Genomic DNA, 15,657 nt, shown 5'->3' with positions numbered 1-15,657 from the left:
ATTCTTCATTCCGATGGGCCCTTTGAAGTGGCCAGTTTTGAGCACTTTGGTTTGGAACGACCCTTCAATATGGCAGCCATTATTGTTTTCACTCCGAAGAGCCCTTCAGAGGGCGATATATCCCGTTTGAAAATGCACCGAGGGTGTCTCATTCATCATTTTAGCTTTCATTTTAGCTTTTCAGCCTTTGTGGCCGCTATGCGCCCTCGATGTGCACTTCTGCCGAGCCCGCTCTGAGGTAAGCTCCACAGCAGACTTCTACCCGACGGTCAAAGTGGCATTACGCCATGAAAGTAGCTGGGTTTGTCCCTTTTTAACCCAGCATTTTTTAGAGTGTAGTATAGAGAAATACTATGCATACATTTTTCGGTAAATGACGCCAAGGGATCACATGGGCCTGAAGTGTCCATCAGTTGTACCCTTCAAAATTCTTCATTCCGATGGGCCCTTTGAAGTGGCCAGTTTTGAGCACTTTGGTTTGGAACGACCCTTCAATATGGCAGCCATTATTGTTTTCACTCCGAAGAGCCCTTCAGAGGGCGATATATCCCGTTTGAAAATGCACCGAGGGTGTCTCATTCATCATTTTAGCTTTCATTTTAGCTTTTCAGCCTTTGTGGCCGCTATGCGCCCTCGATGTGCACTTCTGCCGAGCCCGCTCTGAGGTAAGCTCCACAGCAGACTTCTACCCGACGGTCAAAGTGGCATTACGCCATGAAAGTGTGGACTCTGAGGTAGACTGCAAGGGTTTAGGGTGCGATTTGGGACAGGTGCCCAAACTGCAAACTTTCCTGGCTTTGTTGTCATTTTTAGCAGCCATTGTGCAGAAAAATTCATTATTTTATAATACAGCAGCTGCCTACATGCGCAAGAGGCAAGCTGTGCTTAGAACAATCAGCAACAAAGACGTTCTTGCTTTTCCTCGCCATCGTGCTCGCTGTTGTACCTGCCAGTGACTAGAAACCAACTTCCTGTTGAATGGTCATATGACATGCATTTTCGGTTGTGTAGTGTGGACGGAGACGTTTCTGAAACGCAGTGTAAACGCCAGTCAAGACAATGATCGTTTTCATTTTACAAAGCTGTTTTAAAACGAAAACACACTAGTTTAAACAGGGCGCTAATCGCACGTCTTTCTACAGCAACCGGAGCTTCGGCAGCTGCAGTGACATGATGGCTTTACCAATTAGTGATTGGCTCTTTTATCTAGAAGGCGGGACTATTCCACCATTTTGCACGTTGCACTTTCTCCCATTCCTTCTTTGTATATCTAAAGTCTTAAAGGTGCTGTATGTAGGATTGACACCGAGTGGTTGAACTAGGTATTGCAGTCCAAATCCTCAGTCTTGACGCACACGCAGGTTGCCAGATTGACGACACCAACAGGAACGAGCGCACCTGACGATGGAAAGCATTGAGCCTTACCAACGGACTTAGTCAAGTTGATGAGCTAATGTGTACGTTTGCAATATTTGTATTGTTTGCCAATTATAAACCACCTCATGTGTATTTTTATAAATCTGAATCTGCGTCTCATTTCGGAGGCTGCTGCTGTGTCCTCCAGAGGTGGCATTTTTCGGCCGCATACATTGAGGCGGTTGTAAACGTAATCAAGTAGACAGTTATTCATTGTGAGGTGTAAAATACTATAATTTATTTCTGACTTTGAAATCTAATTAGGATGGGCAGAAAGTTCTATTTCCCGCTCTGACCCCTTTCGTTTGCCAGCTTTCATGACTTTAATTACGCTGTGTTTCCCGCCAACTGGCAACCCGGGGTGCCGAGATACAATTGGGTAAACTGGCAGTGGGCGGGTTTCACAAACCAAAACACAGCCCGACATTCCGGCCCGGAACGCACATTTTCAAAGGAGAATAACTGACTGTAGCATTGTTTTTCAGATAAACAAATATGTTAACTTAGCATGTTTCTTAAATATCTGCAAACATATTATGGTATTTTTATGCTTTAGTAGAGTCAAAAACTTACATACAGCACCTTTAAATGTGAAAGGTGCTGTGTGACTACACTATTGACAATGAACGACTGACCATTTTTGTACGTGGAATTTTATCGATATATAAAACCGCAAATTTTCTATTGTCAATGTAAAGCTTTCTTTTGTTCAATGCGGTGAATACGCGCCACCAACTTGAACCCGTAGCGAAATCTGCACGTTGAAAATTTAGTCATGATGCGAAATTACATATGGCTTGGATTCCTGGATGTACATTAAAGTCGGCATGAAATCAAAATTGACTTTATTTACTTTACTAGTGCACATTGCTAGTAATGATGTGAACAATTAATCCGTGCAAGTTAATCACACCCCTCCAACCGTTAGATTGCTATGCGTGAGAGACAGAGAGGAGGAGCAAACATAAAACCATGCCCTCTATTCAATATTCCGTTTCAGCTGGAAATACGTCACTACACTGAAATAAAGTCGGCAGCAACTTCCGGTTCACGCAGACTTTAAGTACTCTTTTGATAAAAAAGCTGCAAAAAAAAGCTAATATTGAAACTACATAAAGAGTGATTTTTTATTATTATTATATATCACAATTACTAAACATAAGCATTTATTCATTTGGCAAAGACAGACACAATCACAATGTCAGTATTCATTTTAAATAGTTTTGGTGTAGTTAGCTTTTTTTGTTAGTAGGGTGTAGCACTTTAACTAAAAAAAAAATTTTTTTTTTTTTAAACAATAAAATCTATCTCTACATTGAAGACAACTGAGCTGATACTTTAAAAAAAGTAAAGGCATTTCAAATTGTTAGCTAAACTCCCAACATTGCCAAGTCACAACTATTTGACTCTGGTGAGTTATAGTTTCTGGATAGTGTGTGTATAGGTATGTTCGTCTGATATAACACATCAATTGGAGACAAAGAGGCAGTGTATGGTACGTTTGGTTGATGAATGGCTTTATTTGGCTTTAGGGGAACATCACTGTATCAGTTAGCAGCCATACAGTTAAAGTGTCATCACTCCTGAACCATCTCTAAAACACTGTTGAGATGCAGAAAACATGAGGACTCTTTTAAGCAGTTTAGATTCATGATTAAGGCATTTACATACATTTTTACACACATCAAGCAAATCTATCCCACCCCTTCATATTGTCAAGCTCCAAGTGAATCAGGCCATGCAAATTGAACCTCCTCTTGATTGATTCATTTCATGAATAATCTGTACTGTTTTATCACATTTGTTGGAAATCTTGCTCTTCCTTCCTTTACTCTTTTAAATTGTAAGTCGCTGCAAAAATGAGGTCAAATCCTGCAGTAAACTTGCTTTAATATCACTGTCACCACAATTCACTAATTTCATCCAAGCTTTAATATAACAATTCTGGTAAACACAGAACCATATTCTGTGGGCAGACATTAAACTTTTTATATGCACAAAGGCTTATGTAAGAAGAAATGATGAAGTCACACCAACTGAGATTTGATCTGAAACAAGCCACCCATTCAACATCACAAAAATGCATAAATAGAAAGAATTTCTTGTAAAATATGACAAAATGCTCAGTTGGTTTCATTAGTTATTTTTCCATCCATGATGTTGCTATGTATAAACCATTTTTAAAAATAAATATATAGCAAAGTATTGCATGTTGTTTGTTTCATAAGTTTATTTATTGTGACAGATGAAGATCAGGGCATATTTTAGAAACAATCCCGATGCTTTCTCACAGCTCTAAATTTTGTAAACCGAGACACTAGCCCGAAATGTCACATAATCTGCGTTCTGTAATCTTTCAGTCAAGCAGGCCTGCATTGTGAAGGGTCATTAGCGGTGGTTCAGATAGCTGTCTGAATGAGTTCTTGTAATGGTGGTTTTTCTGGAGTAATCATGTGGCGGTTAATAGCACTTCACATTGGCTGTTGGTGTGACTGTCTGTGACCCCTCTGCCCTCTCTATGTCCTGCCTGTCACCTGCAGGGAGAGAATAGAGCCGGATCCATCACCGCCAGCTGCAGAGCTGCAGACAAACACGGGTGTTTACAGTGCTTCTTGAAGCAGGAAAGCTCTTGTATACACACACACACACACACACACACACAACAAACATGCACAAACATAAAAAATAATGTACACAGACTCATTCTTTTTCTCTTCCATTTGAGTCCAGAGCATGCCCAGACCATATTTATCCCCAAAATCAAAAGAAAAGAAAATTTGTGCATAAAAAAAGTGTGTGATGATTAAGATTTTTTTGCATTTGCATTCAAATTAAACACCTTCCTCCCAGTTCCAACTACTATAAAGTGATAAAAAATTATGCTTTATTTAAATGGTAAAGCATTTATACATCATGGTAGCATTTGTTGTACTGCCAATAAAATAATTTAATTTAATTCAATTTAATTTAATATTACAGCATTTTTACTATAAAACATACCAAGTATTATAGTAAAAAATATTATTTATTGTTCTCATTATTTTTACTGTAATACATTGGGTGTGGGAGTAACAAATCTTAAAAGTAATCTTCATTTTCTTTTTACAAAAAAAATGTTTTTCTTCTGATTTCATTAGTGGCCAGGGCATATAACAAAATTCACCCTTTTGTGAGCAGAAACACACAAAAAAGGGCTAAACACAGGAAACTTATCCATCTTTCAGAAGGAAGTCATGCCACGGATTAGAAAGAGAAAGCTGGAAAAAGACACTGAGAAAGAGAGAATAAGGGAAATACATAAAGAGGATGGAGAGGAAGATTTACTTCAGAAATATAGAGATCTGCTCCAGCAAGAATGAATCAATCAAGAGGAGGTCATTTTTGAACACAGGAAGGAAAAGAGGGATATTTAGCAGCAATCGTCTCTAAAGCGTCAGAATCTAAATTGCAGAAGGATTTTCCCACACTACAGATGCACAATGCACTCTTCTCTCCCAAATCTAAATGCTGAAACCCTCCCCAAGAAATCCATAAATATTTAATCTTTTATCTCATCAACCTCGTTGAACTCCATGCCGCCACGTTTGCCGTGCTGTGACCAGTGCAATTAAGGAAACCATAAATGGATGGACGGATGCATACATTAATGTTCAAAAATGATGGATGCTTTGCATGACAATGTAAATGAAACATTCTTTAACCTATGAGTGAACTTAATTAAATGAACTTGGACACTTTCATTCATGTGGGTATAGATGCCCTTAAATTGCTGGAAAATTAGGAGAGGTGCATGTCCCTGTGCTTGGCTCGTGACATACATTCAGGACTCAAGTGAAGCTCTATATAATGGATATGCTTTTGCTCTATGAGTAATTACCTCTTCCAAGTCCAAACTCATTTATTTTTAAAATCAAATAGCACCGAGAGGTTGGAACCTGCACACTTGGTCTGTTTTGCACCGATTGCCTGTGCATTTGGATTGCATGGCATCACCTTCCCTTGTGCTGTCATTTGCACTACTGGCAATAATGGCACGTGAACACCAGGTGGGACTGGGGTCTTTGCTGTCTTGATGTGAAAAAGTAACATTTTGCCATCATTTACACTCCCTAATGTCATTCTGATCCCATATTATTGTCTTCTCTTTAGTGAAACACAAAGACTGGCTTAAACGTAAAGTTCTTATTTTCCATACAATAGAAGTGCATGAAGTGGTTTTTACTGCCAACCCCCACCCAAAACAAAAAACCGTTATAAGCTTTTCTGGATCTTTTAAGTTTTAGTTACCTGGATTGACCAAAGTCTAATGGTTTTAGAATGACATGAGTAAATGAGACTAAATGATGACAATATTTTAATTTCTGGGTGAACAATCACTTTACGTTTTGAGCGCAAGGGAGATATGAAGATTATAAGTGAAAAATGATTTATATTTCAGACGTTCTGTCACACAAATCATACAACTTCAGAAGACTTGCACAAATTGCATGAACAATAATTATGATCCGTAGATGCTGCTTATTTGTCTTTATGGAGCTTGGAAGTTTACTCAGCATCCACTTCTGTTGTATTAAAAAACACAAACTCCAACATTCTGCCTAATATCTCCTTTTGAAAGAAAGTAAATTATGACAAAATTGCCATTTTTGGCTGAACTACTTCAAATACTCTCTGCATAGACGCTGTTTAATCTCTTGAGTGCTATACAGAAAACTAGCCAGCCTTCCATTTTAGTACCTTCATTACCGACTTGTTGCTTTCCCGCAGAGATCCTGATACATCAGTAGATGAAATCAGCCATACCTAGTGAAATGAAAGTGAAGATGAGTGGATGATGTTTGTTTGGTGGTGGTGAATTTGGCAGAGGGACAGAGAGGTAAGGAGGACACGGAGGGGTCCAGACGGATGTGTGAGTGAGTGAAGTACAGCAGTGGCAGGATCGGTGATGGTACGCAGCTTTACTTGCTCTTGACCGCAGCGGCCTTTTCGCCCTTGTTATTGTCCCCCTTTTCACTCTTGCTATCGCTCTTCTTCTCCTTTTCCTTCTCTTTCTCCTTTTCTTTTTCTTTCTCTTTCTCCTTCTCATTCTCTTTCTGTTCCTTTGGGCTCTTCTTTTCTTCCTTTTCCTTCTTCTCATCTACTTTTTCCTTTTCCTTCTCATCCTCCTGTTCTTCCTCCTCCTCTTCCTCCTCACCTCCTTCTTCCTGTTCTTCTCCTTCCTCTGCCTCCTCTCCTTCCTCTCCTCCCTCCTCCTCCTCTCCTTCTTCTTCTTCTTCCTTCTCCTCCTCCTCTTCTTGCTCTTCCTCTTCCTCTGTCTCAGGTTTGGCTTCAACCTTTCTGTAAGCGCTTAGGGCATAAGTGCGGCTCGATGGATAAGAGTAGGCAGACTGCAGCATGGCTCCGCCCACAGAGCTCAGACGGCATTCCTCACCTTCCAGCAACTTCCTGTTGGGAACGGCCATATATGGATAAATATGGAACACTGATAAATTACACAAAAAAATTATTACGTCAAATGCGAATAGTTCTGAGTCTGACCGGTAGGCTGCGATCTCAATGTCCAGTGCCATCTTGACATTCAGCAGGTCCTGGTATTCACGCAGGTGGCGGGACATCTCACCTTTTGTGCTCCTCAGAGCAGATTCCAGCTGCTGAATAGTGTCCTACAGAGCAAACAAGACATTTATGTCTCCAAAAACTTATTTCCGATAGGAAATCTTCTGCATTTCTTTTGAAAACACATTAGATAATGTCTTTTATTACAGCGGGATCCAAAACTTTGAGAGCACATTGTAAAGCTATTTTATTTGAACTTTTTAGAATTTTTAAGTCACTAATCACATAATCACTAATCACTCAGGACACTCTGTAGTTCTTATGCTGTTAGACCTTAGTGCAGCATTCGACACAATAGACCATGGGGTTCTTATTTCCCGTCTTGAGGAGGTGGTTGGCATTCAAGGCTCTGCTCTCGATTGCTCTCAAATAGGAGTTTTTCTGTCAACATTGCTCAGACTTTTTCATCCTCTGTACCACTGACATGCAGGGTCCCTCAAGGGTCTATTCTCGGCCCTATTTTCTTCTCATTATATATTTTACCTTTAGGGTCAATCTTTTGTAAACATGGAATTGCTTTCCATTTTTATGCTGATGACACAGAAATTTATATGCCCTTTAAGAATATAGAATAATGATGGAAATGCCCTTAATTATCTTATGAAATGTTGAGGTTAAGACCTGGTTGTCGTCAAATTTTTTTTTATTTTAATGAGAGTAAAACAGAGCTTGTCTGGTTTGGGGATCCTGCACTTCCTAAACTGTTAAATTTAGGTGAGCTGACCACTTATTGTAAACCTGTTGTCAAAAACCTAGGGGTTTTGTTTGATAATGATCTGAAATTTGATAAACAGATTAACTCAGTAGTTAAATCAAGTTTCTTTCACTTACGACTGTTGGCAAAGTTTAAGTCGTGTCTCTCTTTTAGTGATCTTGAAAGCCTAAGGTCTCACCTTCTTTCCTTAGCGTTTGAGCCAGCAGAGTGTTGAGGTATTGTTTATGTTATGTTTTAGCTGTCTTGTTTGTGTGTTATGGTGTGTAAATGTGTTTTTAAACTGTGTTGATTTTGTACAGCACTTTGGTCAACGCTTTGTTGTATTAAAATGTGCTATATAAATAAACTAACTAACTAACTAACTAACAAGCAAATTTTGTGACGCTGCTCATGTAAAGTCAGATGTTCTTTCAATGCTCTTTGGATCACTCTCAAACCACGCAGGATCACATGATCAGCAGGTTATATTTATATTCATAAATTAATATTTTTTCATTCTTATCACAAAATGCAGATGTGGTTCACAGGGTTATTATCGTTAACTAAATCTAAAGATAAAACCATGAAAAAGCATTTTCATTACCTGAAATAAAATAAACATTAACTGAAATACAATAAATTATAAAAAAAATTGACATTTTATTTGTTGCCAAAGCAACTTTTTTTTTTTGTTAAATGTAAGTACTACAATAACTAAAGCTAAATAAACTAAAGCTAAAACCTAAAATTTAATATAAAAAAAACTATATAGAAAAAACAAAAACCAATAAAAGAGACAAAAGCACACTACAAAATTACTAAAACTTTAATTAAAATGAAAATGAAAACAGAATATATAAAAATCTAATCTAATTCAAAATATTAACCAATACTACAATAATATATCAATATGCTAAATAATATATTTTTAATTAAATTAGAAAAATGCAAAATATAATTTCTGAAGGATCATGTGACACTAATGTAATGTCTGCTGAAAATTCAGCTTTAATATAAATTAAATTTTTTAATACATTAAAACAGAAAAATAATAGAATTTAATTAATTAAATTAGAAAAATTCAAAATAGGAGCAAATTTACTAGTGGCCTCAGATTTGTGCTGTACGTATCATTAAAATGCACTCACCTGTAGCTCGCCGATCTCGTTGTTGTGGCGGTCCTCCATCTCCGCTAGCTGTCTCTCTAAGGCCTCGTTATGGGCTCTCAAGGCCTCGATCTCCAGCGTGCGGCCCTGCAGCTGTCGGCGGTACTCAAACAGCTCATCCTTGGTCTGCTTCAGAGCGTCGTTGTTGCGCGCCGCTGCCTCCGTCACAGTGGTGAACTTGGAGTGGTACCAATCCTCTGACTGCTGCTGGTTCCGGGCAGAGAGAGACTCGTACTGAGCACGAATGTCCTTCAGGGCCACAGCAAGGTCAGGCTTACTGACGTCCATCTCAACAGACACCTGAGCATGAAAAACAGTCAACAAACGAATTGTTATAATAGATATAATGTTAGATTTAATATAAATCTAACATTAAAATATAAATCTAATGCTAATAGTCTAATAACACTAATATACAGCCTGATCTTAAAAAAATATTAATAGGTTGTTGACAGCCAAAATAGGATTTACTACTACCATTCAAAAATTTGAGATCTGTAAGATTTTTTCAATATTTAATTTATACTTTACTTAATTAATACTTTTGCAAAGGATGAATTAAATTAATAAAAAGTGACATTTATAATGTTACAAAAGATTTCTATTTCAAATAAATACTGTTCTTCAAAGAATACTTGAAAATGTATCACAGTTTCCACAAAATTATTAAGCTGCACAACTGCCTTCAACATTGATAATAATAAGAAATGTTTCTTGAGCAGCAAATCAGCTTATTAGAATGATTTCTGAAGGATCATGTGACACTGAAGACTGGAGCAATGATGCTGAAAATTCAGCTTTATCACATGAATAAATTACATTTTACAATATATTCGAATAGAAAACAGTACTCCTATACTTTTCAATGGTGGTGAATACAATAAATAGTCTTTAGTTTGTCAAATTTACTAGTATTGATCTGGTGAGGAAATTGCAATTTAGTTGCTGATTCATTATTGATTTCTAATGAATAATTAATTACCTTAACAACTCCTTTACATTTGAGCTAAAGGGAAAGTAAATTATAGCTATTCATATAGTTGCTTTTGCATATATTTATTGGCATAAATATGAGACATTCTTTACATATATAGAAAATTGCTTAAATGTGTCAGTGATCATTTGAATATACTGATAAATAAACAGCTTTCCAGTGAATATAATCAATAAACCAATGTCCATCAGGTAGTGAAGTTGCATTGGCAGTGAAAAAGCAGTAGAGCTGATATATGCTGTCCTTATGTTGGCCATGGCACATTTAATCAGCCTTTGAGTGTAATGTGTGGTAATGAAGTTTTGAGCCCTTGGGGCTGCGGGATGGAGTGCATACTCAGGGGTTTTAATGCACAATGAAAGATGAAGCTGCCTGAATGCTTTCACGGGATGCAACAGCAATTCATCAACCACACGCAGAGAACAGCAATCCATGCATGATGAGCATCAGCTTACATCAGTTACATTCTAATTCTCTAGCTTGAGTTTAATTTCAGATAAAACACGGAAGGGAAGTTTATTACTTTTATCCAAGATACTTTTAAATGAAACTCAGCTGGAAATGTTATCTTCTGTAGTGTAGAAATACTCTCAGAAGTAGCTGAGGGAGTCTAAAGTGAAGCAGTCTCTCTCAAGGACGCTGCGCCGCGGGGTCCTGCTGCACTCTGCAGCCACACCTAAAATCCTGCGCTACTGCATCAATATCTGCCATTGGCAAGAGGTAAGGATGTTTAAACCTTCCCATCACCAGCAATCTTCTTTTAACTCTTAATACATTTCTCCCTCTCTAAGTGCTTGTCCTTGTCTTGGTCTGATTAAATATACTTTTCTATATGTTAAAGTTGCATGAGAGAAGGGACTGGCACTATAAATGCACATTTTGACGGAGATCCTGGTGCAGTGCAGGGTCAGATTCTCAATGTCGGAGCTGCAGTGCTGTAAATTCTCCCAGACACACACACCGCCCTCAATGACACTGCACAGTCATGCTACGCATGCCCACACTATGAGTTATTAATAAACATAGTATTTCATTGCATTTCTAAATACAAGATTTTTATATGCTTTTCATAATCACATCTTTTCAAATATGTTTTATCATACATCGTAAAAAGGTGTTAGCTTATAAAGATATTTCTTCCTGATATGACCTTTAAATGACTTTAACTGATGTAAACCAATGTAGTCAGGTTGAGTCACTCATATGCAATATAAAAATATAATATAAATATAATAATTTAAATATAAACATTATAATATTTAAAATAATAATCATGTTTAAATAAAAGGACATTTTTGTTTCCTGACAAAACATTTTACAATATATATCATGTAGCAATTACCAAACCATCTAAAACATGAAATATTTGTCTTAACCACAACTTGTTTGATTTTACAGGAAGTTAATAAAAATTTTATTCCCATAGATCTGCATCTTTATGCCACTGCATAAATCACACTGTCATGAATGGCACTGCAAAACAGTAATATGAGATGTTAATGACAAATGGTACAAATAATAACTTTTGCAGTTAGTATGTAAAGCATATTTTAGAAAAACTGACCAAATCTTTTTTTATGCTGCATAAAAAATGTTTGTGATTTAAATTACATCTACAGCATATGCACCATTTGGCTTTCTATGATTTTCATAATTTTATTTCTAATCTTTTCTTATCAAATAAGATTTACACTGTAAATTGAACATGTTCTTATATAAAACATATTTTATAATAATTGAACTTTTTTTAAACATTGTATATTATGTAGATTACAATATAGTATGTGCATAATTTGTCTTAGCTTAAAAACAACTCAGACCAGACTGGTCTGCAACTGGTCTAGCTTGTCTCTCAGCGTGGCCAGTCTTAGCTGGTTTCAAATGGTCTCCCAGACTAGTAAAACAGGTTTTAACTGGCATCCCAGCCTGACCAGCTGAAAAGTGCCCAAATCCCCTCTAAAACCATTCACCAGACTGGTCTAGTTCAATCTTTTTTTTCTTTTTTAATGTTTACATACCTTTTAGTTTTTCATACCTGGGTGGCCTGAAGCGACGCCTGTAACTCCTGCAGCTCCTCCTCGTGCACTTTCCTGAGGAACGCGATCTCATCCAGCAGGGACTCAACTTTCTTCTCGAGCTCCAGGCGGGACAGGGTAGCGTCGTCCACGTCCTTGCGGTATCCCTTCAGGCTGTTCTCGGCCTCCTCCCGCAGTCGGGTCTCCTCGTCCAGCTTCTCCTTGACGCGCTCCAAAGCTTCGTTCATCTGCATGCAGTCCAGGTGCATCTGGCTCTTCTCGTGCGTCAGCTCCTCGACTCGTGCGCGCATCTCGCGGATCTCCTGCTCGTAGAGGTCGTGCAGGCGCGACGGCTCGTTGTGGCGCTGGCGCAGCAGCGCGACCTCCGCCTCCAGAACTTTGTTGTGCTGCTCGAGGTTGTGCACCTTCTCGATGAACGTCACGAACCGGTCGTTCAGGCCCTGCAGCTGCTCCTTCTCGTTGGTGCGGATGATCTTCAGCTCATTGGTGATGGCGGTGGTCTGCGTCAGGTCCACGGTGTCCGGCATGGGCTGGAAGCCGCCGCCGCGGCCGGATGCGAGTTTGGTCCGGTAACTTGAGGAGGTAATCATGGGGGATGGGGAGCCGTAGGTGCGGTGCTGCTGCTGGGGTCCGGAGCGGTAACTCACCGTCACCCGGGACGGGCTGCTGCCCACGGGGACGCGCCGTGGCGCATCTCCAAAAATCTTCCTGTATGAGCTGCTCGTGTACATGTCGCCGGAATAACTCATGCTGAAATGGTCGAGATCACAGACCGAGTGAGTGAAGTGTGTGGATGTGGGAAGACAGAGAAAGAGAGAGAGAGTTCCAGTCGGGATGGCACACCGGCATCTTTTATAGGCTGAGACCGCGAGCATCATCTGACGCAGGGGCGGTGGTAGAGGGGGAAACCTGCAACCCCGAGCAAAAAGACAGAGTCCCAGGAGAGAGCTCAGTCATTCACTGTCTTTGCTTTCGTGGCCACTCATCCTTTTTCATGCGATGGAGATGTAGATTGTCATCGTGCAGAGAATAAAAGTGAGGATAAATAAAGGACAAAAGAAGTACAAATGAAAAGCTACATTTTGGGGACTTTTGGAGCATCGCTGGTCGCCCTTTCAAAGGCCAAAATGGAGCCTAAAAGTGCCTGAGCTGTAAGTGGTTCATAAACTAGTTTTGAGGAACTTGAAGTCCCCACAATAGGGAATATGAGGCATCTATTTCCAGAAGATTCTGGGGAACCAAAATATTCCATCGAGTATCTTTTGCAGTGCAGCTTATTATTGATCATAATAAGGACCTTTATTATATTCATTATCATGAATATAGAGATTGTTAATCTCAGATATAAAGACAGACAGACAGACAGATAGACAGATAGATAGATAGATAGATAGATAGAAATAAATAATATAGATAAAATGGAAAAAGTAAGGCTGCAGAAAAATGAAGCATAAATGTGACAGAATCAAACTGATTTTGTGAGTGTATGGCATGCTACTTCATCGGCTGATGTGTGTGAGCAGAGGTGCTGCATGTTCACGTGGTATTGAAGCATGTTGCAGTGAGAGGGAGTGTCTGACTCTGTGTGTGTTGTAATGCGGGTGGCAGCGTGTGCCTCTGCAGTGTCTGAATACTGAATGAGACAGAGGTCTCACCCTGATGACCCTCCTTGATGCAGAATCCTTTGCAGACTCAAAATCAGCTGACATTCTGCATTCTTCTCAAACATACAGTGCATCTAAAAAAAAAGAAAGAAAAAAAGGTTACCGAAGACATGTTATGGTGCATGCCACAAAATGCATATGAGCGCTGTAAAAGTCGGTGTTCTTCATGAAGCTGCATCACATCGCACTTTTTCCTGATGAGTCATCAGTATTGGCTGTCGGGGAGCGGCGTGGGGGGTGTTCTGAGTGCAGGACTGTCGCACCACACAGACTTGGGATGAGGCCAAGGGCAGGAGCCACACCTCAGGACGGGCTTTAGCATTATCCCACAGCAACCTCTGGAGATGTGCTGCAGGCCGATGTTTCACTCTAGTAGAGAGAGAAAGAAAGAGACATGGCAAAGACCTGAGAACAAGCATTTTCTCAATTTGAGGTTGACAGGCTCTTTAGACCACTGCGGTGAAATCAGCCCAACATGGACTGTACAATGAACCATTAAAATTGTTCAATTTGTGGCATTATTTGAATGGAAACTAAGCACAAATTCTTAATTTAGCTTATTCTTAATATAAAATTTGTGTTACTGTAATGCAAAAAAATGTTGATAAAGATTAATAGATGGATAAATAGATATAGATCAAATACAAATATATTATTTTAATACATTAAAATATTCTTATTATTTATATGCCTGTTTTCCTGGATTTTTCCCTCTTGTCTCGCCCCTGTGATTCTGTCTGCCAGCCCTAGGAATGTTCTTGTGTTTTTGCCCACCATATACCTGTTTGCCATTGTTCGACCCTGCCTGTTATACCACATCTCTTTAATAAAAGCTTGCAGATGGATCCACACGTCTCACGTCTCGTCAGCCCCGTTACATTACCAATCATGCCAATAAAGCTTATAAGATAGAGAAACTGATAGACAGACAGAGATGGATAGATAAATATAAAGAAAGAGTAAAGATATAAAATCAAAAGTAATAAATTTTTTAAAGATAATTTTAGATGATTTATAGATAGATAGATAGAATTTATAAATAGATTTAAAAAAACTAAAGAAAGGAAAAATAAAGTATATTTTTAGTACCATTAAGATTTTTTGTGACATCATTTAAATGGAAATTAAGCTCAAGTTCTTAATATAGATTTACAAAACTAACTAAAGCAAAAATAATTGAAATGATGTTGCCAAAAATGATGCTGACAGACAGACAGATAGATTTTGTACCAACAACCAAACTGTCAGTATTTCTATAAATCATCCACTAGAGGGCGGTATATACTCATGAAATCAGACTCTGCTCTACTGATCTGTTCTACAGCTAGAATGTGGCCTTCTTTGCTCATTTCATTATTCTGCAAATGTCAACAATACATATCTTATTCTATTTATAGTATTGTGGCATTATGATGCAATATATTATTACAGGAGATTATTTACTTTGTTACAGCGAATTTATGTCACATCCCCATAAATGGAATGGAATATGTCTGTATGTCTAGAACTGCCTGTTGTTTAGTATCTATTATGTGAAACCCCATCCCACTATGTATAAGCACAGAGACAAACATAACTCACCCCAAAACGTTTCAGCTGGTTAAAGAGTCAACTACACCACTAATGTATTCACAGAAGCCTCTCTCTCTTCACACATACACACACACACACATACACACACACACACACACACACACACACACACACACACACACACACACACTCTTGCGCACATGACCATCACTCTCAAGCCCTCCTTACTGTGTTGAGACTAAAATAGAGACTTTGTGTTCAGGGAGGGAATTCCTTGTGAAAATCCTCTTAAAGTTTAAAACAGAGGACAAATGCAAACACCCTTTATAAATAGACTAGCTTTGAAGAAAATCAAGAAAGCGATTGCAGTCTAACACTATATATACTGTATATACATACACACAGAAGCACCAATTCTTGAAACTGAAAGTTAAGCACTATTTATAATTATTTTATTGCAAATAGATAGATAGATGATAGATAGATAGATAGATAGATAGATAGATAGATAGATAGATGATGGATAGATAGATGATAG

The 15,657-nt window shown here is 38.5% G+C and overlaps 1 protein-coding gene across 2 annotated transcripts; it reads right to left on the bottom strand.

The window, feature by feature from the left end:
- Positions 1-4,538: 4,538 nt before the first annotated feature.
- Positions 4,539-14,062, bottom strand: neff1 (neuronal intermediate filament family member 1). 2 transcript variants are annotated; one of them, XM_016291243.1, is made up of 6 exons: positions 13,775-14,062; positions 13,578-13,660; positions 11,922-12,909; positions 8,875-9,192; positions 6,955-7,079; positions 4,539-6,861 (listed from the first exon to the last, which is right to left on the bottom strand). In XM_016291243.1, the coding sequence occupies exons 3-6, from the start codon at positions 12,798-12,800 to the stop codon at positions 6,375-6,377; spliced, it is 1,809 nt and encodes a 602-aa protein (XP_016146729.1). In that variant the 5' UTR covers positions 12,801-12,909; positions 13,578-13,660; positions 13,775-14,062; the 3' UTR covers positions 4,539-6,374. The 2 variants fall into 2 exon arrangements, with proteins under 2 accessions (XP_016146729.1, XP_016146730.1); XM_016291244.1 differs by having other exon boundaries at positions 13,578-14,062.
- Positions 14,063-15,657: the final 1,595 nt, after the last annotated feature.

This window comes from Sinocyclocheilus grahami, unplaced genomic scaffold, assembly GCF_001515645.1.
Source record: "Sinocyclocheilus grahami isolate Dianchi unplaced genomic scaffold, SAMN03320097.WGS_v1.1 scaffold269.1, whole genome shotgun sequence".
NCBI lineage: Eukaryota > Metazoa > Chordata > Actinopteri > Cypriniformes > Cyprinidae > Sinocyclocheilus > Sinocyclocheilus grahami.
Note: the sequence above shows the minus strand (reverse complement) of the source record. Positions and strands in the feature narration are given on the sequence as shown.